At 51.0% G+C, this 27,906-nt stretch overlaps 1 protein-coding gene across 3 annotated transcripts in view; it reads right to left on the bottom strand.

Annotated features, from left to right (window-relative positions):
• The window catches only part of PLA2G6 (phospholipase A2 group VI), a 55,977-nt gene that overhangs the window by 10,857 nt on the left and 17,214 nt on the right, over positions 1-27,906 (bottom strand). For 2 of the 3 annotated variants that reach the window (XM_061124571.1, XM_061124569.1), the window contains exons 3-12: positions 20,898-21,113; positions 19,693-19,876; positions 17,960-18,147; positions 15,320-15,416; positions 13,990-14,172; positions 9,412-9,520; positions 8,222-8,380; positions 6,394-6,472; positions 3,568-3,731; positions 2,204-2,354 (exon numbers count right to left, since the gene is read on the bottom strand). In XM_061124571.1, the coding sequence (XP_060980554.1) occupies positions 2,204-2,354; positions 3,568-3,731; positions 6,394-6,472; positions 8,222-8,380; positions 9,412-9,520; positions 13,990-14,172; positions 15,320-15,416; positions 17,960-18,147; positions 19,693-19,876; positions 20,898-21,113 (1,530 nt within the window). The remainder of the gene's footprint in view (positions 1-2,203; positions 2,355-3,567; positions 3,732-6,393; positions 6,473-8,221; positions 8,381-9,411; positions 9,521-13,989; positions 14,173-15,319; positions 15,417-17,959; positions 18,148-19,692; positions 19,877-20,897; positions 21,114-27,906) is intronic. The other variant, XM_061124570.1, reaches the window with a different exon arrangement.

The following is a 27,906-nucleotide window of genomic DNA, read 5'->3' as shown; positions in this document are numbered from 1 at the left end:
GTTAGAAAGGGTTATTGAATGGATAGGAAAAGCACAAGTTATAAAAAGTAAAATATTTATAAATTCTACTGCATTAAGAACATCTGTTGATCAACAAAACATTGTAAGGAGAGTGAAAAGACAAGCCTAGAATGGGAAATTTCAAATCCATGTATCCATCAAAGGCTTAGGTTTCAAAACATAAAAAAGATAATTAGGAAACCTCATAACCCTCAAATCACTCAACTCAACTGTGCCAAAAATGAGTAAAACACTTGAACAGGAACTTTACAAAAGAAGAAATCCAGATGGCCTTTAAACATATGAAAAGGTGTTCAACCTCACTAGTTAATCAGAAAAATGAAAATTCAAACCAACAGAGACAGCATCTTATATCCCTCCCCCAGTTTATAAAGACATAAACATTACAAAGTTAAACTGCTTTGACAATCATCATTGTTAGCAAGAATGCAGAGCACCATGCATGCATGCTAAGTCGCCCCAGTCATGTCTGACTCTGCGACCCTATGAACTATAGCCCATCAGGCTCCTCTGTCCATGGTATTCTCCAGACAGGAATACTGGAGTGGGTTGCCATGTCCTCCTCCAGGGGATCTTCCCAACCCAGAATTTCAAACCCAAGTCTCTTAGTCTCAAGTCTCAAGTCTCTTCCTGCATCGGCAAGCAGCTTCTTTACCAGTAGCACCACCTGGAAAGCCCATGTAGAGCACCAGGAACTCTCAAACATGCCTAAGGGGAGTGGAAACAGAAACCAACACTTTGAAAAACCACGGAGCAGAATCAAAGGGTTGAGGCCATGCCTCCTCCAAGACTTGGCAGCTCTACTCCTAGGCATGGGGCCCACAGGGTCAGAAAACGAGGCCCAAAATGTCCACTGAAGACTCAAGAGGTCCAAACAGGAAAGAACCCAAGTGCCCATCAAAGGTGTTTGGAGAAATAAACCGTGGGGGTGTGTGTAGTCACATGAGCAACGAGAATGAATGAAGCACAGAGCTTCACCCAACAGCAGGCACCAGGCTGACCAACGTGGCATTGAGGAAAGGAAGGATAAAACACAAAATGATTCCATCCAAACCCAGAGACAGGCAGGACCGAAACCATGCTGGGGGCTGCATTCAGGTGCCAAAGCTAGATAGAAAATCTGGGAAATCCACTTCACACTAGTCAAGATAGCAGTTACCCTCGTGGGGGGTGGGGAGTGGGAGCTGTGATAGGGGCAGGGCACATGCACAAGGGCTTTTGGACTTGGCTGGTGGTCAGACATGGGTGTCTGCTTTAGATTTATTCATGGAACTGTTTAATGTACTTTTCCAAATGTTCTGTTTCACCATAAAAAAGAAAAAAATGTCTAGGAATAAAATAAAAAACATTTTTCAAAACATTATCTTTCAGTTAATAAATCACGGATGATATATTTCCTCTTCTTTTTACTTTCTGTATCTTCCAAATTTTCTTAAGAGACTATGTATTATTCTTAAATGAAAAAAAAAAAGCATTATTATGAAAAGAAATCCTCCTAATCCTCCAGAGCTTGCTCACACCTCACTTCCTCCAGGAAGCCCTCCCTGACCACTTTGTCCACAGTCTTTTCTCCCCCTCTTGGCCCTACAGAGACTCAGCTGTTGAACACTTCTCAGGGCCTGCTCTGAGGCAGCCATTGCACTAGATGCTGGGGCTACAGAAAAATAAGACAGTCACATTCCTAGTTCAGGGAGCTCACAGTCTGGCAGGCAAACAAGGCATGAGGCAGAAAATCAAGTAATTCCAGGATGGAAAATAAATACTACAAAGAGGTGGTGGTGCTGCAGGTTCTTCTGGAAGCTCTTAAGCACATGGTGCTTTGCGTGGTTGCCAATTTTTTAGGTCACTTCTCTCCCAATCAGATCGTAAACCTTCCCACCTGATGGTTGCATCACCACATCTCACACTCACACTCACACACACACACATGCAGAGCCGTGCTCAGCAAGTATGTGTGTGATGGACAAGAATCAACCCGCTCTGACCCAGGGATGTGCTGTGTGGATGGAAAAACATCAGACATGGGCGGAGGGTGTTCTGCACCTGTGTTCCCCAGCACCGCCCCCACCCCTCCCCGCTCAGCCTTAATCAGACCAGGGCAGGGAGCCTTCTGCCCCAGGAAGGGCCAAAAGGGGTGCATGGCCGGCACCAAAGCCCCCCAGGTCCCACCCAGGAGGCTTACTTGGGCTTCTTGACGTCCGTCATCTTGGTGTGCTCTCCAAACTCCCGCTTCAGGAACTCCTCCAGGGGCCCCGACTCGTACGGCCGAGAGCCCCGGAAAACCTCATCCTTCATGCGAAAGTACACACCACGCATGTAGGCCATGGACTTGCCTAGGAACGAGGAGGGCGGAGGTGGGGAGAAGACGCGAGGGCTGCCCTGACAGGGGGCCTGGGCGCAGGAACAGCGGGTGCGAGTGGGCACCGACCGAGCCCGGGCCCCTGGGACCCTCCTCTGCAGCTTCCCACCCAGGCAGAAATCCCCTTCAGCGGCCCCACGGCCCAGAACTTAATTTTATATTCGTAGTTTGTGTTTTTTTTCTTTAATGACAGGCCCTGAAAGTGTAAAGGCTTATAAATCTAGATCCACCTGCTTTGTCACAGAATAGAAGGACTGGCCCGGTCCCAGGGGCAGGCTGCACCTCATGGGACAAGTAAACCGCTAAGCACCCCTCAGTCAGGCCAGGGGTGTGCAAGTGGGGGGCTGCGGAGAAGAAGCAAGGACCTGTGCCCACTCTGCTCCACCCCACACCTCATGACCCCCGGGCAGAACTGGCCCTTATCTCAGGGAAAACCAGAGAAGGGACACGGGGCCCCAAAGGGCAGGAAGAGAGGTCCCAGCAGCCGCTGCCTGACAATCCTCCTCTTCCCGGAGTCCCGTGGACGCTGCTCTAGGCCACCTCCTGGGCTGGCCGTGTCCCCTGTCCCCCCACACCCTGGATGGCCGGGCCACAGCCTCCTCACACAGTGAACACCTAATGCCCATGCGTCCCCCTCAGGACCGAGGGCTCCCTGAGGTGGGGTGTGCTCTGTCCTGCCCCCCTGGCACCGAGCACAGGCCTGGCCGATGCCAAGGAGGGGGAGGGTCCTCTCCTGGTGCCTTCAGGTCTGGAGGACCAGTTGGAGGGCCTAGAACCCGACCCGGGCAGGGAGGCTGAGGTAATTCCCATGGGCTGGTAGCTGGCTCTGAGAGGGCCCCCTATAGGCAGCATCACGCAGCCAGACAGCAGCTCCACGAAGGAGACATCGTGTGAGTTGAGACAAGGCCCACCCCTTGTCTGTGACTCAAGGTGGCTACTAACAATGAAAGGGAGGGGAACCAGCTCTGTCCTCTGCACTGGGAGGGCATCACTGTGGCCCACCCTCAGCCCTTCTCCTTCCAGGCTCAGATCCCAACAACCTCCACACCCCCAATCCCTACAGAGGGCTTTTGGGTCCCCCACCCCCATGACCTTCTCTGCAAAGCTCTGAAAACAAACTCAACCAAACCGGAGGGCTTGTCTCGGCCCCACCCCGCCCTGCCCCGCGGCCCAGGGGCGGCCCTCACCGTGCAGGATGGCCAGGGCTAGGATGCCCCCGGTGCTGGTCCCCGCCACCCAGTCGAAGAGGTCCTTGGTGGCGATGCCCGAGGCCTTCTCAATGGCGATGAGCAGCTGGATGATGACGAGGCCTTTCACGCCCCCTCCGTCCAGGCAGAGCAGGTGGTCGTGGCTGCGGTGGGAACAGCAGCGGGAGAGAAGAGTGTCCCGTTACAGCCGGCACTTTGCGGGCCATGTCCCTGAGCATCTGCCCAGCATCTGCTGAGGTGCCTGCCTGGCAGCGGCTTGAGCCCTGGAGACCAAGCCCTGCAGAGCTCACGTGCTACTGGGGCCCGGGGGTGGGGGCTGGGGGTGGGCAGCACAGTCAGTACAGGAGTAAAGACGGGACTTCAGGAGACCAGAGGTGCAAGAGAGAAGAGGATCCAGGCAGGTAAGGGCAGCGGGGGTGGGTAAGACCTTCTGGCCAGGTACCACCTCAGCAGACACCTAGGTCTGTCTCCCAGCTCTGCGTGGATAAAACAAGGCTGGGGGAAGGGCTGGTCTCCTGTAGCTGCCCCGAATGGGTGGCAAGGAAGGTCGGGCACCTGCCTCCAGGCAGGAGCAGCAGAGGAACTGGGCGGCAGGGAGGAAGGGCCATTCATGTGTCAGGAGCCGTGGGGAGCTTTCACCAGCGTGAACTCACTTAAATGTCCCAGAGCCCTTCAAAAACCCAGACCAACTGTTTGGCCAACCCAATACACAAACACTCCCTGTGCACATCTGTGAGGGCAGGTGGTCGCCCAATGTCACTCAGGTGGAACTGGACCCGGGTCTGATGACTCCTGGGTGATACGTTCTCCAACACATCCTGACCCATCTCCCTATGACCCGCCATGCCCCGCCCCGACTCCAGGGGAAGAAGGCCTCCCTTCTGTGCTCAGACCTAGAACCTTCCTTCTGGTCTCTTCCTCTTTCATTTTTAATTTTTACTTTCCAGCTGGCCACACAGCACGTGCAATCCTAATTCCCTGACCAGGGATTGAACCCATGCCCCCTGCACTAGAAGCACAGGGTCTTAAACACTGGACTGCCAGGGAAGTCCTCCTCTTCGTTCTATCTCAGCTTAAAGGTCACAACTGAGAAAACTCTGCTCGACGCCATGGGGACCCTCCTGCTCAGCCTGCTCCAGCTCCACCCACTTCCTGGGTGCAGAGTTCCTCTCCCTTCTATAAGCAATCACTTTGAAGTCACTTGTTCGCTCCCTTTCTTCTCCCGCTGAGGGCAGGGCCTAGCTCTGCTTGGTGCAGCGTTGCGCATCCTGTATCCCAGGCAGGTGGGAGGCACCGTCCACAGCCTGGTAAAGCGTCCGCAACCGGCCCAGCCCCCACAGCTGGTAAATGTGGGAGCCTGTGACACCCGCCTCCGGGGTCCCTCGTCTTTTCCTGGACAAGCTGCCCAGCCTTGCAGCAAGCCTGGAACGTGGCAGAGCAAGCTGTGCTGTCACTGGAGGCCTGTGGGGCCCCTGACCAGGGAGGCTGGAGAAAATGGGCAAGAGACCCTTCCGAAGATGTAGGGCTGGCAACGGCGGGATCAACCCAGAGGAAGCAGGGCTAAGCTGTGCGGCTCGCAGACCTGCGCGGGGAGGGCCCCACGCGTGTCCTGACTCTCTCCTCACTCCTCCTCTGGGGGAAGGGGAGGCTCTCAGGGTTGGACAGACTCCCCTGGCCCTGCTGGAGCACCTGCACCCTCCCTCCTCTCACTGGAAGGGACCTATTGGTCTTCCCTCGGGAACCCCTCGGCCCCTGCACTGGTGTGTGTGTGCATGTGTAGGTGTGCAAGGAGGGAAGCGTGAGAAGGCTGCTAGAGCAGGCACACTCCCAGGGTGCATGTTCCAGGGTGGCTGAGGAAACGAGTGGGCTACAGCTTCTGAGGGGAAGCCGACCCTTCAGAGGAGGAGAGGCAGAACCACCGATATGGCCACCCGGTCCCGAGAGCCGAGGCTGCCTCTGTTTCCAGGAGGGAAGGGCTTTCTCTGCAGGGGCAGGCACAGGGGTGCAGCGAGGAGAGAGCCCGTGGGGAGCAGAAAGGGCACGGACTGCGGAAGCCCTGGGCTGCTCTGACACCAACTCTGTGACCTCGATCAAGTGACTTCCCCTCACGTTCTGCATCTGCCAAGCAAGGTTACTAATGAGTGCCTCCCGAGGAAGGCTCTTAGGAACACAGGATAGAAAAAAAAATAAAAACAAAAACAGAGAACAGATAAACCACCTCTATTATTAAAGGGAAGGGTGGAGAGAGCACAGCCGAAAGGAGGCATGTTTGTCCTGGGAACTCACCGAGCTGGCGGGCATGGGTTCTGACAACTGAGGTCACCACGGATTGTCCGCGGGGACAGGGCCCAGGCCTCTGTTTGCACCCATCACCCCGGGCTGCCTCCTAGAATGGGCCTGGGTGGACAGCAGGGGCTTGGGACGCAAGCCCACCCTACTGGCTGTTGGAGGGAGGTGGGGTTGGGAGCGGGTGGAATCAGAGGGAAGCAGGCTCAGCACTGAGGCCACTGAGGGCTCTCTCCAGAGGAGATCTGGGCCAGCTCCCCTGACGACCCAGGACAGGGGCGAGGAGAGAAGTGACAGGGCCACAGCCAGCTCCATTGTGTGACCGGGAGCCTGCAGGGCGATTGATGGAAGTAGACCCAGGCTCTCTGAAGACTCAGTCTCTTTGCTGTGAACTGCAGAGGGCGCGAGCCACCTCACAGAGCCAGATGCAGACTAACAGTCCCAAGCCCGCTGGGCGGCCCTGCCAGAGGCCTCCCACGTGTGCACCTCCCCCGACCCCGCCCCACCCCCAACACTCACGTCCGCTTCTCGTCCCTCATGGAGCTCAGGATGAAGGCTGGCTTCCGGGCCCTGGAGATCTGTGTGATGTCCTGCAGTTCTGTGGGGCACAGGGCAGGGTGGGCAGGGGCCAAGCAGGTGCTGGTCCCCCGCCCCCTCTCCACGGGTCCTGGGGACAAACCTGGAGCTGTGCCTTCACCCATCTGTCCCTGGCGGGAGCATCTGCCTCCCACCCTCTGCAAGGGCTCTTCATCCCAGAATATAACTGGCCCCTTGGGGAGCAGTGAGCTTGGAATGCGGAGCGGAGCCCACTGCTCCAGGAATGGCCCCCCACCCAGCCCAGCCAGCTCTCGGTTTTCCTGTTTTCCACCCAGAGCCCCAAAGCACAAGCACCCTTGCCCTGCATGCTGTGTGAGCACTTCAGAGCGTTCCTTCATGCATGCCAGCCAGTGCTGCGGACAACCACCTTCTCCAGAATCCTTATCCCCGATTTACAGATGAGGCTCGTTTAGCCAAAAGGGCTGAGTCGGGACATTCCCTGGGGTTTGACTCCTTGAAGGAACAGAGATAGCCCGACTGCTTCCCAGACATCTCTTGTTCTGATCCCAGGTCTGGAAACTTCCTCAGCTGCCTCAGAGCGGTGCCCTCATCCGCAGCATGCATGTTATGCCTGGGTCTGAGGCCCACCCCGCGCCCACTGAATGCATTAGCTGCTCTCCTGACAAGCAGCCTGGCCCTGCAGGGCCTCATCAGCTGGATTCTGACGGGCCTGTCCCACCGCTGTGCGTGGAGTCTTAGAAGCAGCGAAGCAGGACAGCAGGCTGCCAGGCAATGTGTCTCCCCCTGACCAGGGCAAGGGGCCAGAGGGGACGAGATAAGCGCAAGCCTGGCCGGGAGAGGTGGCGGACAGAGCGCCAGGGAGCGGGACGTGTGGCTGAGACAAAGGAGAACAGGGGACTAGAGCTGCATCTAACTCAGGGCACAGCGGTCCCTGCGGCTCCTCTAGGCCCAGGGCATTACCCATCTGATGCCGCGCCCCAGGCCCACCATCCGGCCTGGCTTGGGTGACTGATTGCCTGTAAAATTGAGAGATAATGATGGGGTGGGGGGAGAGGGGCAGGGTGGAGAGATGCAGAGCCAGAGGGACTAACTGTGGCTGCCTGCTCTGCCCTGTCCTGAGTTCAGGGTTGGCCAGGCTATCCTGTCTAAAGATGCTAGTGTCTGATTCTCCAAGAGTTTAAGAATAGTGCTGGCTTACGAAGGATTGGTCCCTGGCTGCCCTGTTCAGGGAACCCCCACTCCTAAACAATCCACGGTTCAGGGTGGGTCAGGCCCACAGGAAGCCCAGGGAAGGTCTCTGCCTCCTTGGGGGCCGTCTCCATGGATACTGAGGATGCACAGGGGCAGATGCTAATTGCCTGGCCAGTAGGTCACTGAAGGGACTGGAAGAGGAGCACACTGGCCCCGGGCCTGATGGAGACGCAGCAGCATGGCAGAAAGGCTCCTGGTAGAAGCCAGAGAACCCCCAACAGCTCTGAGCCCCCAAGAGCACTCCTCGCTGCCCACCTGAGCTCCCAGGGCATAGAGAGGTCAACAAAGCGCCCACCTTATAGGTGTCCAAGGAACCCTGTCAGAGGAAACGGACCACCGGCCATTAGCCAGGGACCCCACCAGTGTCCGGACTCTATGCGTTGCTGGCTGCCCCCTGAGGCTGACAAACGCTGCCCATTACCCCTTGCTTCCTTTAACAACCTCTTCCCTGAGCGCTGTTTCTTTCTTTGGGGATTGCCTGACCCAGGGACCTGGGAACCAGGTGGAGAGGAGGGGGCATGGGAGGGGTCAGGCCTACCTAGATTGTTTAAGCTGATCGGTGGGGGATGAGATCTTTCCACGGAGAAGGAGGGAGCTGCCGCGGAGCACTGCTCCATCGAGAACCCTTGCGTGAGTGGGAAGCGGTAGTCGGCCCCCACAGTTCTCAGCAGAGTGAGGAGTGCCTTCCTGGTGACGACTTGTCATGTGTGTGGAGGGGGAGATCGCACAGGATCAGAAATTGACCGGACGCAAATGAGAGGTCCCACCTTTCTGCACCTGGTCCCCTATCCCAGGCACCTTGGGGGTGCCCTAGAGCCCACCCCACCCTGACACAGCATGTGGACTCTAGTCTGTTACACCTAAAGCAGCTTCTGGGGTCTCGAACTTGGAACATGGATGAGAAGGTTGGTGTTTGAGGAACCCCCTCTTTCCCTTCTACACCAGTCAAGAAAGCAGGACTCCCACCTCCATGTTGAGCAATTCTCAAGGCTTTTAGAGCTCAACAGGGATGAACAGCCAGTGGGTATCCACTCCCACCTACCGGATGGGATCACTGAAAACGCACATGTGCACGCATGCACGCTCGCTGGCACACACTATGAAGTATCACCCACAGCAACCTCCACAGCTCCCTGGAACCTTCCAGAGGGCTCCAGGCGGCTGGTAAGGAGGATATGCTCTTTCCAGCCCAGAAGCCAAGGCTCACTGAGTGAGCACACAGTGCATACACCGTGCCAGTGTGCAAGGGGGGCACACGTGTCAGGCAGCACATGTCAGGGTACAAGGGGGCACATGTGTCATGCACATGCCTGTGTACAAGCGGGGGGCACGGGGGCAGGCACACGTGTCACACAGCGATGCACCAGCCCGAGGCTGCTCTTACAAGTGATTCCATCAGTGAATTCTCCAAGAGTGGGGAGGAAGGCTGCTCCCACCGTCTTCCCCACGCCCACCCCAAGTCTTGGCACCCTGAGGTGGCATGGGGGTCACAGGGAAGAGGACACTGACTCGGCAAGCCCCCTAGGGCCTCAATTTAGTGGTCAGGGCCCCTGTCCTTGGGAACCGGAAGCTTCCCCTCGGGGCCTCCCAAGTGCTCCTAGGTGCTCCCTGCAGGGAACAGTTGGGGGGGGGGGTAGACAGGATGCGGGCACCTAATGGCTAGGACTCCCTCCTCCCTGCAACCCCCCACACCCCTCCAACTCTGGTCCCAGAGTGCAGAGCACATACGTTTGCTGATCCTGGAGGCTATGAATGCAGGGGTTTCTCCAAAGTCATTTGAGGTGTCCACCTCTGCACCGAACACGATGAGGGCCTTGATCATCTCTATGTTGTCTTTCTGTTGGGGGATGGAGTGAGGGGGGGTGGGAATAGGCAACAGCTCAGTGACACGTGGAGAGAAAGGACCTCAGCCTCTTCACCCCACAAGCCATCACCCTGGGGGGCCTTTCACCAGGATGGGAAGAGACACTGAAACCCTTCTGACCTCCACTCGCAGTCAATCCCATATTGCAAAGTCTACAGTTGGAAGGCCAGTGCCCTGACAAATAGGCTTAGGAGTATCCCCATGGGTGAGAATCTAAGAACCCAGGTAGAACCTGGAATGACACCCCCCCTCCCCCAGCCTGCCAGCTCCTTCTCAAAGGAAGCAATGCATCTATGACCTGTGACCCCAGAGACACGGGAACACTGAAGGGTCAGCTGCTGATTGCTTGCAAGAGTAGCAGGAAAGCATGATCAAGGAAAGGCCCCCCATTGAGTCCAGGGGGGCTGGCTGAGTCAGGAGGAAACCGAGCACATGTCTTCCCTGATGGCAGCCCCCTCCCCAGAGCATGTGCAGTGAATGTCTGGAGGTGGGGCAGCGGGGCTGGCTGGGCACAGTTCCCAGGACACACCAACAAGCCGGCTGCCAGGAGACCTGAGCACTGGGCTTACGTCTCTCTCTTGGGGTGGATTCCCATGCCTAAAGCATGAAGAGGTATGTCTAGAATGCTGTTTTCCAAACAGCTTTTCACACCCCATTAGGAGGTATATGGGCACAGGTAAATGTGTATGTTTTAACTATTAGTTATGTATTCCTTCTTTGGTTACCTTTTATTTGTGGCCCTGGTTTACCACCTATGGTGGTAATAGAACCGATCCTTCAAGTATCGGTTTGGTGCTGCTTCTGCTAAGTTGCTTCAGGTGTGTCCGACTCTGTGCAGCCCCATAGACAGCAGCCCACCAGGCTCCTCCATCCCTGGGATTCTCCAGGCAAGAGTACCAGAGTGTGTTGTCATTTCCTTCTCCAATAAGTGTCGGTTTAAGTTTGAAAGCAAGTCAGGGCTTCTCTGGTAGCTCAGTGGTAAAGCATCTGCCTACAATGTGGGAGACCCAGGTTCGATCCCTGGGTCAGGAAGATCCCCTGGAGAAGGAAATGGCAACCCACCCCAGTATTCTTGCCTGGAAAATCCCATGGGCCGAGGAGCCTGGTAGGCTACAGTCCATGGGGTCGCAAAGAGTCGGACATGACTGAGGGACTTCACCTCACTTTCTTTCCAAGTGACTAAGCAGCAGCAGCAAAAGCAAGCCAACTTAAAGCAATGATTAAGTACATAATTGTAAAAGTGGTTCGTGAATCTGCCAGAAACTGCACAGATGGAATGCAGGTGATGCAAGTATGGAAGCAGTGGCCTAGGTCAGCACCTCTCAAGGTAGGAACTGTGGACCCCCATGAATATGGAGACCCTTTAGAGGGTTCCAGAGCTTAGAACTGTTTCATAAAAATATCAAGATGCTGTTTGCTTTTATGCAGTGGCTGATTTTTATATAATTGTTTGTTTTCTTTTTGGCTTAGTTGTGGCATGGGGGATTTTTCAGTTGTGACAAGCAAACTCTTAGGCTTCCCAGGTGGCTCAGCTAAGAATCCACCTGTTAATGCAAGAGACGTGAGTTCAATCCCTAGACTTGGAAGATCCCCCAGAGAAGGAAAGGGCAATCCACTCCAGTGTTCTCCCCTGGGAAATCCCAAGGACAAAGGAGCCTGGTGGGCTACAGTCCATGGGGTCGCAAAAGAGTCAGACACGATTTAGCAACTAAACAGAAACAACACACAGACTATTATTTGTGGCATGTGGGATCTAGTTCCTTGACCAGGGATCAAACCCCGGGTCCCCTCTATTGGGAACCCAGGAGTCTTAGCCACTGGACCACCAGGGAAGTCCCATGGCTGACTTTTGTACCCATGGTGTAAAAACAACTATGGATAAAACTCCTGGTGCCTTAAGCATGAAGCAAAGCAGTGTCCACAGACTAACTGTTGTCATGGTTTTCTTCTCTGCCACGTGCTCAAGTAAAAAGTAAATTCATTTATTAAAAAGCCAGCTTCGGGGGACTTCCCTGGTGGTCCATTGTTAAGACTCTGCACTCCCAATTCAGGGGACACAGGTTCGATCCCTGGTTAGGGAACTAAGATCCCATGTGCTGCAAGGTGTGGCCAAAAAATTAAAAAAAAAAAAAAGCCAGTTTCTTGATGAAGCACTAAGAAATGTTAATCTTACTACATTTCTACACTGGTGTTTTCAGTGTCATAAAATGGAGAGTGTGCACACGGCGTGTCTGTGGCATAACCAAGTATGATGGTTGTCTCAGGAAAATTCCCATGTGACTCTCTGAGTCGTGAGCTGTTTTTCACGAAACACTGTTTTCACTTGAGAAACGACTGGCAGGCAAACTATAATTGTTCAGCTTTGGGTATCTAGGAGACATTTCCTCAAAAATGAATGCAGTGAGTTGTCACTTCAAGAAAAACAGCTGGCAGTATTTTGTGCCAGTGATAAAACTCAAGCTTCCAAACAAAAACTGGAATTCTAGAAAACTGATATACACCATGATGGGCTTCGATGGTTTCCCCAAATTTACAACTGTTCTAATGAAATCATGGTGATATTTACAAATGTGGGGGTGTTGAGACTATAAAATGAAACGAGTCAACATTTGGAAGCTGGGCATACTCAGCGAACTAGTATTTTCCAAAGATGACACAGAATCGTGCATAGGTTAAAAGATCCATGCAAAGTGCAAGAGATGCCAATAGATTTGACTGTAACAAAGTGTGAAAAGTCCAAGGAGATGGCTTTAGAGTGTCCACTGCACTCAACTTGTCAGAAACTACCCCTTGCCAAGTTTGGTGCAGACCATGAATCTGAGCAAACTCTGGGAGATAGTGAAGGACGGGGAAGCCTGGTGTGTTGCAGTCCATGGGGTCACAAAGAATCAGACATGACTTAGGGACTGAACAACAACAAAGAATACCCACAATTATCTGAAAAGGTACAGTTAACCTATATTTTCCAACTATATACACATCTATGTGAGGCTAGATTTTCCTCATATTTTTAACACATACAACGACATACTACAATAGAATAAATGCAGCAGAAGACAGGAAAATCCAGGCCTTCTCTGAAGCCAGGCATTCAAACGATTCACAAAAATATAAAACAATACCAACTGGTTTCTATTATTTTCTGTTTTGGAAAATAAAGTTGATTTTCCATAAATATGTTACTTACAATAGCATGGGCTTGGTAAATCATTCTTGTTTTTTTTAATTAAAAAAAATTATTTTTCTTTCTTTTCTTTGGCTGCACCAGGTCTTAATTGTGGCATGCGGGATCTTTGATCTTTGTTGCAGCATACAGAATCTTTAGTTGTGGCATGTGGGATCTAGTTCCTTGACCAAGGGTCAAACCTGCTTTGGGAGCACAGTCTTAGCTACTGGACCACCAGGGAAGTCCTAATCACTGTTATTTTTAAATGAATTCATAAGTATCTTGAAAATCCCTCAATTGTCATTTTTAATATGGTCAATATGGATAGATAAAATTCAAATAAACAAAGTGTATGAGATTCTCAATAGTCTTTAAGAGTATAAAAGGATCAGACAGACCAAAAAGTTTGAGAACTGTTCAACTACATAATTCAAAGGGCCCATTCAGTTCTAAAAATGTTCACAGTTCTATTTACAGTTTCAGTCTCTTGGGCAACATCCCCTCTACAATTATGACCTTTGGTATAAAACAGGATGTCTTTGAATTTGTCCTAAATCTACTTCTTTTAGAGTCCCAGAGAGATTTCCTAGTTTATGACTCTAAGACAAGTTGAACAGAATTATGGGTATCTATGGTTTATGAATTACGGGTACAATTACACACACACACACACACACACACACACACACGTATCTGTAACAAATAACACTCCCTCCCCGGCATTTAATATGTTCATGCTGTAGTTTTCTAACCAGACTGCAGGCGCTTTAAGGGCAGAAACTGTGCTCTATGATAAACCAACAAAGGTGACCAGTGCCTGCCATGGGCCACCAAGATGTGTAAGCAGGCCTGCCTTTCAGAAGCTTGGAGCCTTCCAGGGAGATAAGAGTAACATGCAGATGAAGTTTGCCCTGATGATGCTGGGATGAGAACGAACATCCTAGGGATGCTCACTCTGTGCTGGGTCTTACATGTGCCGCTTAGACATCCCTCATAGAGTTACAGGGTGTCTACCACTGAATCCACTCAACACCTCTGCCAAGCGGGTTACCGACACCTCCATCCTCCCCATGAGGAAGTCAAGTCTGGCAGAGGTGACGTGAGTTGCCCAGGGCCACAGTCAGGAGCCAGAGCTGTATTTTCCCCTCTCACAGTGTCCAGATGTCACATGGAAGCATGGGAATGAGAGGTCCCGGAGCACAGAGGAAGGGGTTTTTATTCTGGACTCAGAGGGGGACCTGACCCCTGCCGCATGGGCAGCCAACCTGGGGCTCACCGACATGGCCAGGTGCAGCGGGGTGTTGCCGTGCTCGCCTCGGGCGTCGGCGTTGGCCCCGTGGGTCAGCAGCGCCATGACACAGTCGAAGCGGTTGCGCATGACGGCCACGTGCAGGGCTGTGTTCCCCGCGGAGCTGGTGCCATTCACGTCGCAACCCCGTTTCAGCAGCAGGTGGGCCATCTATGGAGACAAGAATCCCAGCCCCGGTCAGCTGGGCGGCCAGAGTGGCTGTGGCCTGTGGCACCTGATGGCACCTGGGCACAGCCACTTCCTCAGGTCTTGGGCCTCTGGAAAGCTCCAGCAGCAGGAAGAGCCCAGGTGGCAGGTAGCCCCAGACCTTGCCTTCCACACCCCTCAGGAACTAGGGGACAAAAAGCTGAAGACATGGTGACTTGAAAGGGGCTTCTGGGTCCTTTCCTGGAGTTCACAGGACCCCGTCCTTCCTTGCAACGCTTCCTCTGGGCCCTGCCCCAGAACAGCCCCACTCCCTATGACCCTGCCCGGGACCCTGCAGAGGTAGGACCCCCTCTCTGCGCCTTGGCAACATGCACCCCTGCTCACCAACAGTCCTGGGGGGCCTGGGCTTTGGAACTCGACAGACCTGAGCCCAAAGCTCAGCCTTTCTTCGTCCCCACTGTCTGAGCTGGGAAAGGCCACTGCACCCCTCTGCACCTCAGTTTCCTCTGCTGTGAAAATGGGGATGCGAGTTCCCACCTCACAGAGTGAACAAAAGTCCTTTAGGAGGGCCTGACTTGGTGTCTAGCTCCTGGCATGAAGAGGCCCACAGTGGCTGGCAGGCTCCTCCCTCCTGGCCCGTCACATTTACAAGCAGGCCATGACCTTTGAGGGCACCCAGTGCGCTGCTGGGCTATGCTTCCTGGAGATGAGAGATCAGAGGCCTCCATCCTCCCAGGGGGTCAGAGTCTGGCTCAGGGACAGGCCTCAGAGGAGATGCTCGGCCAGGCTCTCTGAAGAAGTTAGAGCCACCACCATCACCACCATCATTCACCATCTTCGATTTGCAAGGTACTTGACAATTTATGAAGAAATCTCATGCACTGCTTTGCTGACTTCATGATACTGCCAAAGGTAAGCCATGGACCCCCAGTTCACACATGAGGAAACCACGGAGTGGACACTCACCAAGCAAGGCCAGGCTGTCATCTCTCCTTAGGCTTACATGCCTGGCGGGCCCACTGCGAGATCAATCCCCTGAGTGTCATCCTCAGAGGCCTCTCAGGAACCCCCTTCATGTTGGCAGCTAAGGAACCAAGGGCTCTAGGACCCTCAACCCTGCCCACCCAGCTCATCCTTAGACACTACCTACCTCTGCATTCTTGGCCCAGTGGAGGGGGCTGGCTCCATAGCGAGGGTCTTTGCTATGAATCTGGCTGCTGTCCATGCCGACAATCATTTCAGCACACCTGGGGAGAGAGAAAGCATGTGGAAATGAAGAAGGCTGGCGGGGGCGACCTGATGTTGAAAGAGGTCATCATTTCATCAACTGGTGAGGGAAGGCTCCTGCAAACAGAGTTGCAACAAAACCAACCAGCATGCATGTCGTGGCATTTCAATGGTATCCTGAGTCCCTCAAGGCACAGCTCCAGCCCCCTCCTCCAGGAAGCCTTCCTTGATGACTTCAGTCAGCAATGATCTCTCTCATTGGTGCTGGCTGCAGCATTAGACAGGCTTGAGGTTAAGTCCCAGCTTCCTGCTGGTGACCTCTGGAAAGGGGCCCAGCCTGTCTGCAACATGGGAACTGTCCTAACAGGATATGCTGAGGAATAAAGGAGGATTAAAGGATAAAAGATATTCTAGCACCTGGTCCTGGGCCTGGCACATGGCCGCCCTCCATCCTCCCCGGCCGCCCTCCATCCTCCCCCGCCTCCCTGGTGTTTCAAGCAGGGACTGTATCCTGTAGGAGGCGGTAGGCAGGGTGGTTAAGAGTACAGCTTTCCACTCCTAGACTGATCAGCAGAAGAAATGAAAACAGGGGCTTCAATAGGTATTGTACGCCACTGCTGACTGCAGTGGCCAAAAGGTGGAAACAGCCTAAGTCCCCTCGGACAGACGAATGGCTAAGCAGAATGTGGGATAGATGAATACTACGGAGGACTACTCTGCCTTAAAAAGGAGGGGCATTTTGACACCTGCGATGACACTAATGAACCTTGAAGACATTAGGCGAAATGAAACTGGAGCTTCACAGACCCAGCTCTCTATGAAGCTCAGCTGAGCTGACGCCAACAGCAGAGGGGCCTCCAGATTAGGGTTGGGATGGAATCAGTCCCAGTAACCCTAACACTTGTGATTCTCAGAGTGCAACTGCTGGGGCTGCCATGTGGTGGCAGAGGGATGTGCCTACTGGGGGTCCTGAGAGGCGTGTGGCTGCATGCAGGGCACACTGAGGGATGAGAAAACTAGTGTTGTCTTATGTGCAACGATCCACACAGGAGGCCTGGGATGTGGCTGCAGGTGTTGGAGGAGGGAGCAACCTGGACAGTATCTTGGAAGTAACCTAGAACAAGCAGGTTCTTGGGGCCAGTAGGGCGGCTGAAGTCAAGCCGAAGAGGGGCTGCCGTGCCAGCCCTTGGGTATGTGAGAGCATCACCCATCACATGTGTCCACTTGGATCAGCAACTTGGTAACCTGGTGACTAAGGAGCGGGGGGAGGGTGTTAGGATTGTCTCCAACCATTTGGTCAGGTCTTTCTGAAAGTTTTACTTTGTCTTGGCTGTGCAAGTTGAGAATCAAGGAAAGGAGGGTTTGGTGAGCTTGGACCAGACCTTTGAGGGGACAGCAAGGCCCTTCAGAGGCCAGCAAGGTGGGTGCAAACCCCAGAGGAAGGAAGACTCTGAAGGAGGGTGAGAGTGCCTGCCCTCCACCCGAGGGGGCCTCTCCCCGTTCTTTCTCAATGTTTATCTAGCACTGAGGTAGATGGAAGGTACTGGAACGTACTGTGTGACTTCTGTGTCCCCCTGTCCTGGGCTTTCTCTCATCCATCTCTGTAAGGCCAGTGCTTAGCACAGTGCCTGGGACTGAGGGACCATCTGACTCATTCACTTGTTCGTTCATTCCAGATACTGCACCTGCTGGGTACGATTTTGAAACAGTCATCTCTTTTACCCCAGCCCCCCACATCCACCACACACACACACACACACACACCCCCCAATAATGGAGAATTTTCTTGAGACAGGGCTTTCTAGGGCTGGGGAGAAAGGAACGAATGAATGGTCTAGGGACTCCCCTGGCAGCTAAGACTTCATGCTTTCAGTGCAAGGGGTGCAGGTTCAATCTCTGGTTGGGGAACGAAGATCCCACAAGCCACATGGCACAATCATAAATAAATAAAACAGCTAAGTTCTATTTAAAAAAAAAAAAAAAGAGTGGTCCAGAGCTGCCCAAGACAAGGGCCTGGCACCTGCGTCTCAGCCGTGCCACCAGCCAGGAAGGAAGGACACATGAGGTGGACGAGACCTGGGGCCACTATACCAAATGTTCCTAGGCTTCCAGCTGGGCGCAGAAGCCGTACAGCCCTGCAGCCGTGAAGGTGCTGTGCAGATCAGACTGCAGGGCTTGGATGAAAGACGATCCAGGTCAGGGAAGGGGGGCCTCCTGCACTGGGCACCACCTGGGAAAGCAGGAAACAGGAACCCCCTGAAAAGTTTAAAATTGTTTTTCTACAGTTTGGTAGAGGGAGGTTCCTGTTCAGAAATTTAGGTGCATCATTGAACAACTTTGAAAGTCCTGTTCTTTCCTGCATGGTGGAGTTGGTGGACTGAGATTCACACACCACCACCACTCCCCGTTTATCAGATATTCATATTTCCTTTGTGCCAGGGCAGCTCTTGGCACTTGGATCTGATGCGCAACTAATGAGGGGGGCCACTGTTTGCCTGAGTGGAAGGACTGGCTCTGCAGACAAGAGGCCCAGCGGACCGTGCAGGGCAGGGCGGGGTCTCACCCCTTCTGGGAGAACTTCATGGCCGTGTGGATGGGGTAGCCGCCGGGTCCCATGATGTTGCAGCGAGCGTTGCACAGCAGCAGCACGCGGACCATCTCTTGCTTCCCCAGCTGGCAGGCCAGGTGCAGCGGGGTCAGCCCCTGGTTGTTCACTTGGTTCAGGCCGCCCGACGCATTCTTCCCCAGGAGCTGATGGCAAGATCGTGGGGTGGGCAGGAGAGCCAGACACAGTGAGGCCCCCGACCTCTCCCTCCCCTAACACCCACCACCGTGGCCGTCCCTCTCTGGGGTTTCAGGGGAAGCAAAGCTGGACTCAGTGAGAACCCAGCCAAGAACTTTAAGAGAAGCAACAGAGAAAGGAGGCTCCAGGGGCAGGAAGAAGCCGGCTGTGCCAGTGTTGGCTGGGGCATTGGTCTGGCCTGCCTATGGTGTGCATGAAAAATTTCTCAATCAGGAAACTTAAGAGCAGGTTGTATCTGGGGTGGGCACTGGGGGTTTGGGTGGTAGGAAGACTTGCTTTTCACTACATATCCTTCTATCCTGCCTGAATATTGTTTTGCTCTGTGTAGGTATGCTTTAACTAAAAGAAAACAAAACAAGATACCAGTATTCATAAGACAACTGCAAGGCTTTTATTTCCTTGGTTGTGGCTGAAAGTTGTCTCCCTGAGGTTAATTATGATCCCTGTGGACCCTTGTGATTGGCTGGGTCTGAGAACAGGTTGGGGACCCAGCAGGGAAGCTGAGGTGCTGACATCCAGGCCTGACTCGAGGGCAGTTCTGCTGCTCACAGCTTTGTGAGCCTCCCTGGGCACATTTCTTAACTTCACTGAACCTCGGTCTCCTTGGTGAGGAGAGGACAAGAGCCCCCATCCACAGAGAATTAATTAGACTACAGGGCCAGATACAAGACCAGCGATAAAGGACAGGTATTGATAAGAGTGTGTCCCACCCTCTGCTTGGAGCCAGGCTCCATGTGGCACTGTGCTGGGCCCGCGGTGGGGTCTCAGTAAGGGTGAAGTTCAACAGTGGGTGCAGAATTCCCTTCCCTCTGAGCACGAATCATAAGACAGGAATCCACATTTTCTGGAATAATGTGGTTCCATTCTAATGCCAAGGGCAGAGAGAAAGATATAACCTTTGGAAGAATCTTCTAATTCTAGGCAATAAAATACAGCCCAGTATTCTGTCTCTTCTATCTGATATAGAAGGTAGCTTTTTTGTCACTTGATCTACTTGCCCACAACTTTTATTTTTTATTTTTCTGCCCAGCTAATCAGAACTTTAACAGAATGAGTCTCTCTGGCGCAAATGCCACAGCAGCCCAATGGAGTTTTGTTTGCTTGAGTTCCTGTAAAAAGTTAAGCCCCAGGTCCTGCTGGATCATGGGCACCTCGAGGCAGGAGCTGAAATGCATTCACCCAGCCCAGGGGTCAGGCCTATGGCAGGTGTTTGGGATAAACTGAATTAAACTGATGGGCGGGTCTGGACTTTGAGCTCAGTTTGCTGGGCTGGAGGACTTTCCCTGGGTCATTGGACCAAAGGAGTCAAGGATGTGTCTCCATGACAAGCTTGCAGAGGAAAGAGTGGGATGGGGGGTAGACCCACCATGGAGGAGCTCGGGCCTCAAGGATCAAGGTGGGGGCAGTGACACCTGAGCCCAGGATCCCAAAGACAGCCGTGGGCACAGTAAGGTGTGGCCAGCACCAGTTGCCCTGTCCCCACGCCTGCTCACCTGCAGCACCTGGGAATTGTCACTCTGGACCGCGTAGTGGAAGGCGGTCTCTCCGCTGTTGTCGGTGACGTCCATGTGGGCGTGGCAGTACTGCACAAGCTCCACCAGGATCTCGGTGTCGCCCTTGCGGCAGGCCAGGTGCAGGGGCGTGCAGCCCTCCTCATTCTCCTTGTTATTTGCGCAGCTGCAGGGGGGTGAGGGGCGTGGCACCAAGTGGGCGGGGTGCTGAGAAAGCCAAGGACACGCTCAAGGGAGGTGGGCGAGGAGTCCACGAGCCTGCGTGCCCTGCTCCAGCCGTCTGGTTCAAACCCAGGGCTGAGTCACCGTGTTATTGTATCTGATGTCATTCGTCTCCTCCATTTTTAGTTCACTGTGCACACCTGTATGAGGGACGTGCCTGAAGGCCACCTCGGCCTGAAATGGGCAGTGCGGTGGCGTAGAAAGAATCGCAGAAGGCAGAAATCTCACCAACCATGGGCAATTCACTTAAGCTTTTTCTAGGCTTCAATCACCTTATCTGCAAAACTATAAAAAATAAAACCTGCCAGGCCTGCCCTAGGAAACAGATAGAACTATTGTGAGATGAAACACCATGATGTCTGGGAACAGGCTGCTAAGCTGTCAAGGACAGTGAAGGGTTTTGAACTTTGGGGCTGGGAGCGGAAGCAAGCTGTCTGAGGCGGAAAACTGGAGGCGTGGCCACCTCAGGGCAGGATGGCGAGCTGGAACCCTCTGGCCAGCGCCGGGCCCTCACCAGGGTTATCCACTGACATATGCGTTGGCCGAACGGATGTACCAATGTAAGTGCTGCAGCTTTAGAAGGGCAACCAGGCCTTTGGAAGGTGACACCAAGGAACTAGAGCCTCGTCAGCTGAGTGACCTTACGAGACACATAACCTCTCACTGGCCTGACACTACCTCATGGGCATGTCGAGAGGATTCAAGTTCACGGTGTGTCGAAAACAGCGACCAGGGATCTGGCAGCTGGTAGCCACTCCAGAAACGTTACAGTGCTCTCTCTGACTTCAGTCAGCACTCCTCCACTCCAACCCAGAGGCAGTGCTGCCCACTTTTCAAGTCACACGTCTGGGCCACCTCTGATGTTGTGGAGGGGAACTGAGGCAGGACTGAGAACTCCCCATCCCCACGCCCAGTGTCTCCAGGGTCCTGCCCTCCCACCCCACCTGGTCAGGTCCCCCGCCCACCTGATGATGCGGCTATGATGGAAGCACTCTCGGATGCCCAACTCCACCGCCAGGTGGGCCACCGACCAGCTGGGGTGGTTGCGGATGAGGTCGGTCAGCTGCTGCAGGACCTCAGCTTGCAGGATGTGCGTGGAGCTCTCGTAGAAGGGTGGCAACTGGGAAGAATACTGCTGGAAGTTCACCAGGGCGTCGGCCTCTATCTCCAGCTGGAAGAGTCTGAGGAGCCAGGGCAGAGGAGGAAGACATGAAAATCAGCCAGGAGAGGCCCTCAGCCCGTGCCCTTGATGGAATCCGAAGACTTGCATCCCCTCAAACAGGTCCCTGAATGCTTCCAGGTGTGGACTGACCTGCTCCAGCTGGACTCTCCTTCCTCCCACACATACCCTCACATGGAGGTGGTGCTTCCTTTTTATCTGAAAAGATTTCCTGTCTTTTCTTTCTTTTTTAAAAAATAACATCACATGTATTTCCACAAGCACTGCTGCATATCCATGGCCCAGCATGTAATCAAAACTCACCAGGCACATGAGGAGGTAAGAAAATATGAAAGAAAACCAACAGAAACAATATACAACAGAAATAGATCTCTAAGTAGGGGTGGGGGTGGGGCTGCAAACACTGAAGCTATCTGACACAGACGTTAAAATAACTGTGATAATATTCAAGAGGACAAAATAGACAATTTTGGCAAATCACCTTAAACTATTAAAAACAAGAACCAACCAAGTGGAAATTGAAAAACAGACAAATACAATAGCCAAAATTAAGAGCTCAATGGCTAGGTAGAGTAGCAGATTGGACAACGTTGAATAGAAAATTAGTGAAAAGGAAGATAGGTCAGAAGAGAGTAAGTAGAATAAAGCAAGGAGAGAAAGAATCTTGGAAAATACAGGAAAATAGATAAAAGACATAAATCTCCATGACCAGAGGAGCCTGGCAGGCTCTGTCCATGGGATTCTCTGTCCATGGGATTCTCCAGGCAAGAATACTGGAGTGGGTTGCCATGCCCTCCTCCAGGGGATCTTCCCAACCCAGTCAACAGCCAGCACCAACTTGCCAGTTGTCAGTCATCTTAGAACTGGATCGTGCGGTCAAATCACCCCAGATAATACCATGTATTGAGTTGGCCAAAAAGTTCATTTGGGTTCAAATGTACTTTTTGGCCAACCCAATAGAATCAAACTGAGCCTTTCCCACTAAGGTGTGCTCAACTCACAGATCTGTGGGCTAAATAACATACTATTTTAAGCCACTAAGTTTTGGAGGAGTCTGTTGCATAGCAATAACAGAGAGTAACATATATTGGTCAACATATTGTAATGTGGCAATAACTGACACATGTGCCACGTTACAGCTGCTAAAACAATGCAAAGAGAAAACATGAAAAAAGGGAAAGAGGAAAAAAGTTGTCTTCAGAAGGCAAGCATCAGACTCAACAATGAAGCTCAACAACAAGCTCAACAATGGAAGTCAGAGATAACGAGATGACATCCTAAAGAATTAAAAGAAAATAAATGGCATTAAGAATTCCACATCCAGAAAAAAATTTCAAGTATGAATTTGAAATTAAAATATTTCATCAAACAGAGGATAAAGAGAGAGAGAAAAGGAAACAGGTTGATTGTTTCATTAGTGGACCCAAACAAAAGGAAATATAGACGGATTCTCTTCAGGTAGAAGGATCTTGACCCTAGGTGGGTCGTCAAAGAGGCAGGGGAAAAAAAAGTAAGCACCATAAAAATGGTAAATATGGGAGTGAATCTAAATAAATACTGACAGTGTAATGTCTTATTGGATTTAAATTAAAATACTATAAAAAGAATAGATGGCATAGAAGTCTTGAGGGTGATAAATGTAGTTAAAGGGTTATAAGACCCCTTTATTGTTCTGGAAGCTGTCAAAGTACCAATTATAGTTCTGTAAGGTCAAGGATCATCAAAAAAGCAAGAGAGTTCCAAAAAAACATCTATTTCTGCTTTATTGACTATGCCAAAGCCTTTGACTGTGTGGATTACAATAAACTGTGGAAAATTATGAAAGAGAGGGGAATATCAGACCATTTGACCTGCCTCTTGAGAAATTTGTAGGCAGGTCAGGAAGCAACAGTTAGAACTGGACGTGGGAAAACAGACTGCCAAACAGGAAAAGGAGTATGTCAAGGCTGTATATTGTCACCCTTCTTATTTAACTTAATGCAGAGTACATCATGAGAAACGCTGGGCTGGATGAAGCAGAAGCTGGAATCAAGATTGCTTGGAGAAATATCAGTAACCTCAGATATGCAGATGACCCTTACGGCAGAAAGTGAAAAAGAACTAAAGAGCCTCTTGATGAAAGTGAAAGAGGAGAATGAAAAAGTTGGCTCAAAGCTCAACATTCAGAAAACAAAGATCATGGCATCTGGTCCCATCACTTCATGGCAAATAGATCGGGAAACAGTGGAAACAGTGGCAGACTTTATTTTTGGGGGCTCCAAAATCACTGCAGATAGTGACTGCAGCCTTGAAATTAAAAGACGCTTACTCCTTGGAAGGAAAGTTATGACCAACCTAGACAGCATATTAAAAAGCAGAGACATTACTTTGCCAACAAAGGTCCGTCTAGTCAAGGCTATGGTTTTTCCAGTGGTCATGTATGGATATGAGAGTTGGACTATAAAGAAAGCTGAGCACCGAAGAATTGATGCTTTTGAACTGTGGTGTTGGAGAAGACTCTTGAGAGTCCCTTGGACTGCAAGGAGATCCAACCAGTCCATCCTAAAGGAGATCAGTCCTGGGTGTTCATTGGAAGGACTGATGTTGAAACTGAAGCTCCAATACTTTGGCCACCTGATGCGAAGAGCTGACTCCTTTGAAAAGACCCTGATGCTGGGAAAGGTTGAAGGTGAGAGGAGAAGGGGACGACAGAGGATGAGATGGTTGGATGGCGTCACCGACTCAATGGACATGAGTTTGAGTGAACTCCGGGAGTTGGTGATGGACAGGGAGGATTGCCATGCTGCAATCCATGGGGCCACAAAGAGTCGGACACGACTGAGCAGCTGAACTGAACTGAACTGAACTGAAGGTCAAGGATGTATGTTATAATCTCTAGGGTTCTATCAAGAACTGTGAAGGGTTTCAGATCTTACCCTAGTTGCAAACTAACAAGTCTGTCTGACACAGTTTCATGGATGCTGGCAGAAGACACAAGATTTCTGGATCAAAGACAAAGGGCAACTTACTACTCACAGCAGTAGCATTTGTGCCAGAGGATCAGCATTTGCGCCAATTCTCTGGGACCCATTTCCCAGAGGGTGACATAAAGAGGGTCAGGTGACACCTGCTCATGTTGCCTTAGAAGAGAGAAACCCTGAGAGCAGGGAACTTGAATCTGTTAAAAATCATCAATGAGAACATCTGTCTAAGCTTTGCTCTGGAGGAAAATATTATCTTGATTACACAGAAGAGTAAGCAAACCTACTCTTTGCTCTAGAAAAAGACCCTGCCTCTATCTTCCATGGCTATTCACGAGACAAACATCCTTGTAAAGATAGTGTGGAACAAAGGCAGTCAGAGTCTCTGCTTGTAAGATGTACAAAAACACAAAAGGCCCATGGAGAACTACCTCCCAAAAGATATCATTAAAAGATAATAACAGAGTATAGATTTCCAAGCTAATAGAGATGGGTAAAATGGAATAATAAGAAAACATTCAATCATGAATTGCAAAAGCACTATGCTAAGTGAAAAAAGTCAGATTCATAAGACTACAGGCTGTATGATTAAAATGAAAGCTCTCAGAAAGCTGGGAATAAAAAGGAACATTCACAATGCAACAGAACAACACACGGAACCAACAAAGGTGTGTATCTGGGTATTACTTTTGAATCCTGCAACTTTACTAAATTCATAGATTAGCTCTAGTAATTTTTCTAGGGTGTGTATCTGGAATCATGCTCATCCTCTTGCTTAGTCACTAAGACACATCCAAATCTTATGACCCCATGGATTGTAGCCCACCAGGCTCCTGTGTCCATGGGATTTCCCAGACAAGAATACTGGAGTGGGTTGCCATTTCCTTCTTCAGGGAATCTTTCCGACCCAAGGATCGAACTCACATCTCCTGCATCTCCTGTATTGGTAGGCAGATACTTTACCACTTAATCCACACAAGTGGTAAAGAATCCACACAATCTTGAAATACAGACATACAAAATACCCCTGCCAAAATGCTGTAAGGAAAAGAACTTTATGTTTTAAATGTTCAAGACAACTGAGCAGGTAGTTGCCCGATCAAAGGGGCTCAACTGCACATGTCATCAATAAAAGGCAAATTAAAACCATAATTATGTACTAGTACAGATCCAATGGATCAGAGGATGTGACGTAACAGGAAATATCACTTACTGCTGGTAGGATATGAGATGGGCATTATTCATGGACGTTGAGAATATGTACTGCATCGACCCACCAATTCCATTCCTGGATAGATGCCCAGCAGAAATACAGGCATGTACGCACCAAAACCAGAGACAACCCAAATATCTGATAACACCAACAAATACATAAAGTTCAGTTAGTTCAGTTCAGTCGCTCAGTCGTGTCCGACTCTTTGCGACCCCATGAATCGCAGCACGCCAGGCCTCCCTGTCCATCACAAACTCCCGGAGTTTACTCAAACTCATGTCTATCGAGTTGGTGATGCCATCCAGCCATCTCATCCTCTGTCGTCCCCTTCTCCTCCTGCCCCCAATCCCTCCCAGAATCAGGGTCTTTTCCAATGAGTCAACTCTTCACATGAGGTGGCCAAAGTATTGAAGTTTCAGCTTCAGCATTAGTCCTTCCAATGAACACCCAGGACTTATCTCCTTCAGGATGGACTGGTTGGATCTCCTTGCAGTCCAAGGGACTCTCAAGAGTCTTCTCCAACACCACAGTTCAAAAGCATCGATTTTTCGGCACTCAGCTTTCTTCACAGTCCAACTCTCACATCCATACATGACCACTGGAAAAACCATAGCTTTGACCAGACGGACCTTTGTTGGCAAAGTAATGTCTCTGCTTTTTAATATGCTGTCTAGGTTGGTCATACATAAAGTTAGGCTGTAGTTATACAACGGGATTCCACGGCACTGAAAATGACTGACACAGCAGCGTGCAAAACACAAACCTCCAGACAAATGCTGGTCAAAGGAGCCAGACACAAAAGCAATTACAAAAGTCAGATTAATGATCACCTTGTGGGGGGGAAGAGGGCCTTCCAGGGTGCTACAGTGTTCTCCTTCTTGACAAGGGTGGTGTGATTTGTCACAAACACCTCAGTAACCATCACTCCTGGGTATATATCCAAAAAAAAAAAAAAATGAAAGCACTAATTCAATTCGATACTTGTGCACCAATGCTCAGGGCAGCATTATTTACAACTGCCAAGATATGGAAGAAGCCTACATGTGCATCGACAGATGAACAGTGGAATACTACTCAGCCACACAAAAAAGAATGAAACCCTGCCATTTGCAACAAGGGTGGACCTATAAAGTATTATGCTTAGTGAGATAAGTCAGACAGAGAAAGACAAATACAAGATGTTATCACTTATCTATGGAATCTAAAAAATAAAACGAATGTATGTATCAAAACAGAAACAGATTTACAGATGCAGAGAACAAACTATGGGTTACCAATGGGGAGCATGAAGAGAGGAGGGGCAAAATAGGGGAAGGGGATTAAGGGATACAAACAACTACATTTAGGGACTTCCACAGTGGTCCAGTGGTTAAGAATCTGTCTTGCAATGCAGTGGACACAGGTTTCATCCCTGGTTGGGGAACTAAGATCCCACATGCAACGGGGCAACTCAGCCCCCATGCCACAACTAAGACGTAGTGTGGCCAAATAAATAAATATCAAAAAAATAATTACGTATAAAACAGATGGCAACAAGGATATATTATACAGCACAGGGACATAAAGTCACTGTTTTGTAATAACTTTAAATGGATTATAGTCTATAAATATATTGAACCACTATGTCATAAACCTGAAACTGTAAATCAACTAGACTTAAAAAAAAAAAACCAGAAAATTAAAAAACAAAGAGAATAAACAGAAGGAGAGGAAATGATGGTGAAATATGTCAAACAGAGGAAAACTGCCTGAATGCGGGCTGTGCCTGAGGGGGAAAGTGGAGTTAAGGAGATTTTTTTAAAGCTTATTTGTACAGCAATAGGAAATATCTAGTGAAGAGGAGAGAATTATGTGGGAGAGAGAGTGTGGGAGAGAGAGGAAAGAACTGGTAAACTGATGTCCTGACGTGGATGAGAGGGGATGATGACCTGGAGGCGGGAAGGGCTCGGTCAGACGCATGGCTGGTGTGTCTCGAGTCACGACGGGGAAGGGCCTGGATGTGGGTACAGGCTGGGGTGGACGGGGTGGAGGGAGCTCTTCTCCTCTTCCCCTGGTTTCTGCTTTCTCAGTGAGACAGAAGCCAGGTCCTCAGCGGAGAGTGAGCACGGACAGGAGGGACTGAAGGTGGAGGAGGGAGGTGGAGGAGGGTGGACCAGACGTGCCTTCCAAGAGAACCAGAGAGAATCTTTATTAATTTGGAGGCACTAGGTCTTAGTCATGGCATGGGGGCTTAGTGATCTCATGGCATCCTGACCAGGGATGGAACCAGTGTCCTCTGTAATGCAAGGCAGATTCTTAACCACTGGACCACTAGGAAAGTCCCTACATGTAGGCCAAACACACAGGCTCACATCCAGCCCATCCACCCTGAGATCTGAAAGTGAGAGCGGTCAGTGTGGAGGGGTGTTCCTCCAGCCACGGTGGAGAATTGGAATTAACTTGTGTTGGGGTTTTGCCAAGTAAACATAATGAACAGCGAGGACAACAGGAAAGCAGAGTGTATGCAAGTGTGTGAAGACAGTGATGTGCTGTGGAGTTTACACTAGGTAAGGAGTGAAATTTGGAAAACTCAGCAGTGGCCACAGGACTGGAAAAGGTCAGTTTTCATTCCAATCCCAAAG

This window comes from Dama dama, chromosome 22 (genome assembly GCF_033118175.1).
Source record: "Dama dama isolate Ldn47 chromosome 22, ASM3311817v1, whole genome shotgun sequence".
In the NCBI taxonomy this organism is placed as follows: Eukaryota; Metazoa; Chordata; class Mammalia; order Artiodactyla; family Cervidae; genus Dama; species Dama dama.
The sequence above is the reverse complement of the archived record's forward strand: the minus strand, read 5'-3'. Positions and strand labels throughout refer to the sequence as shown.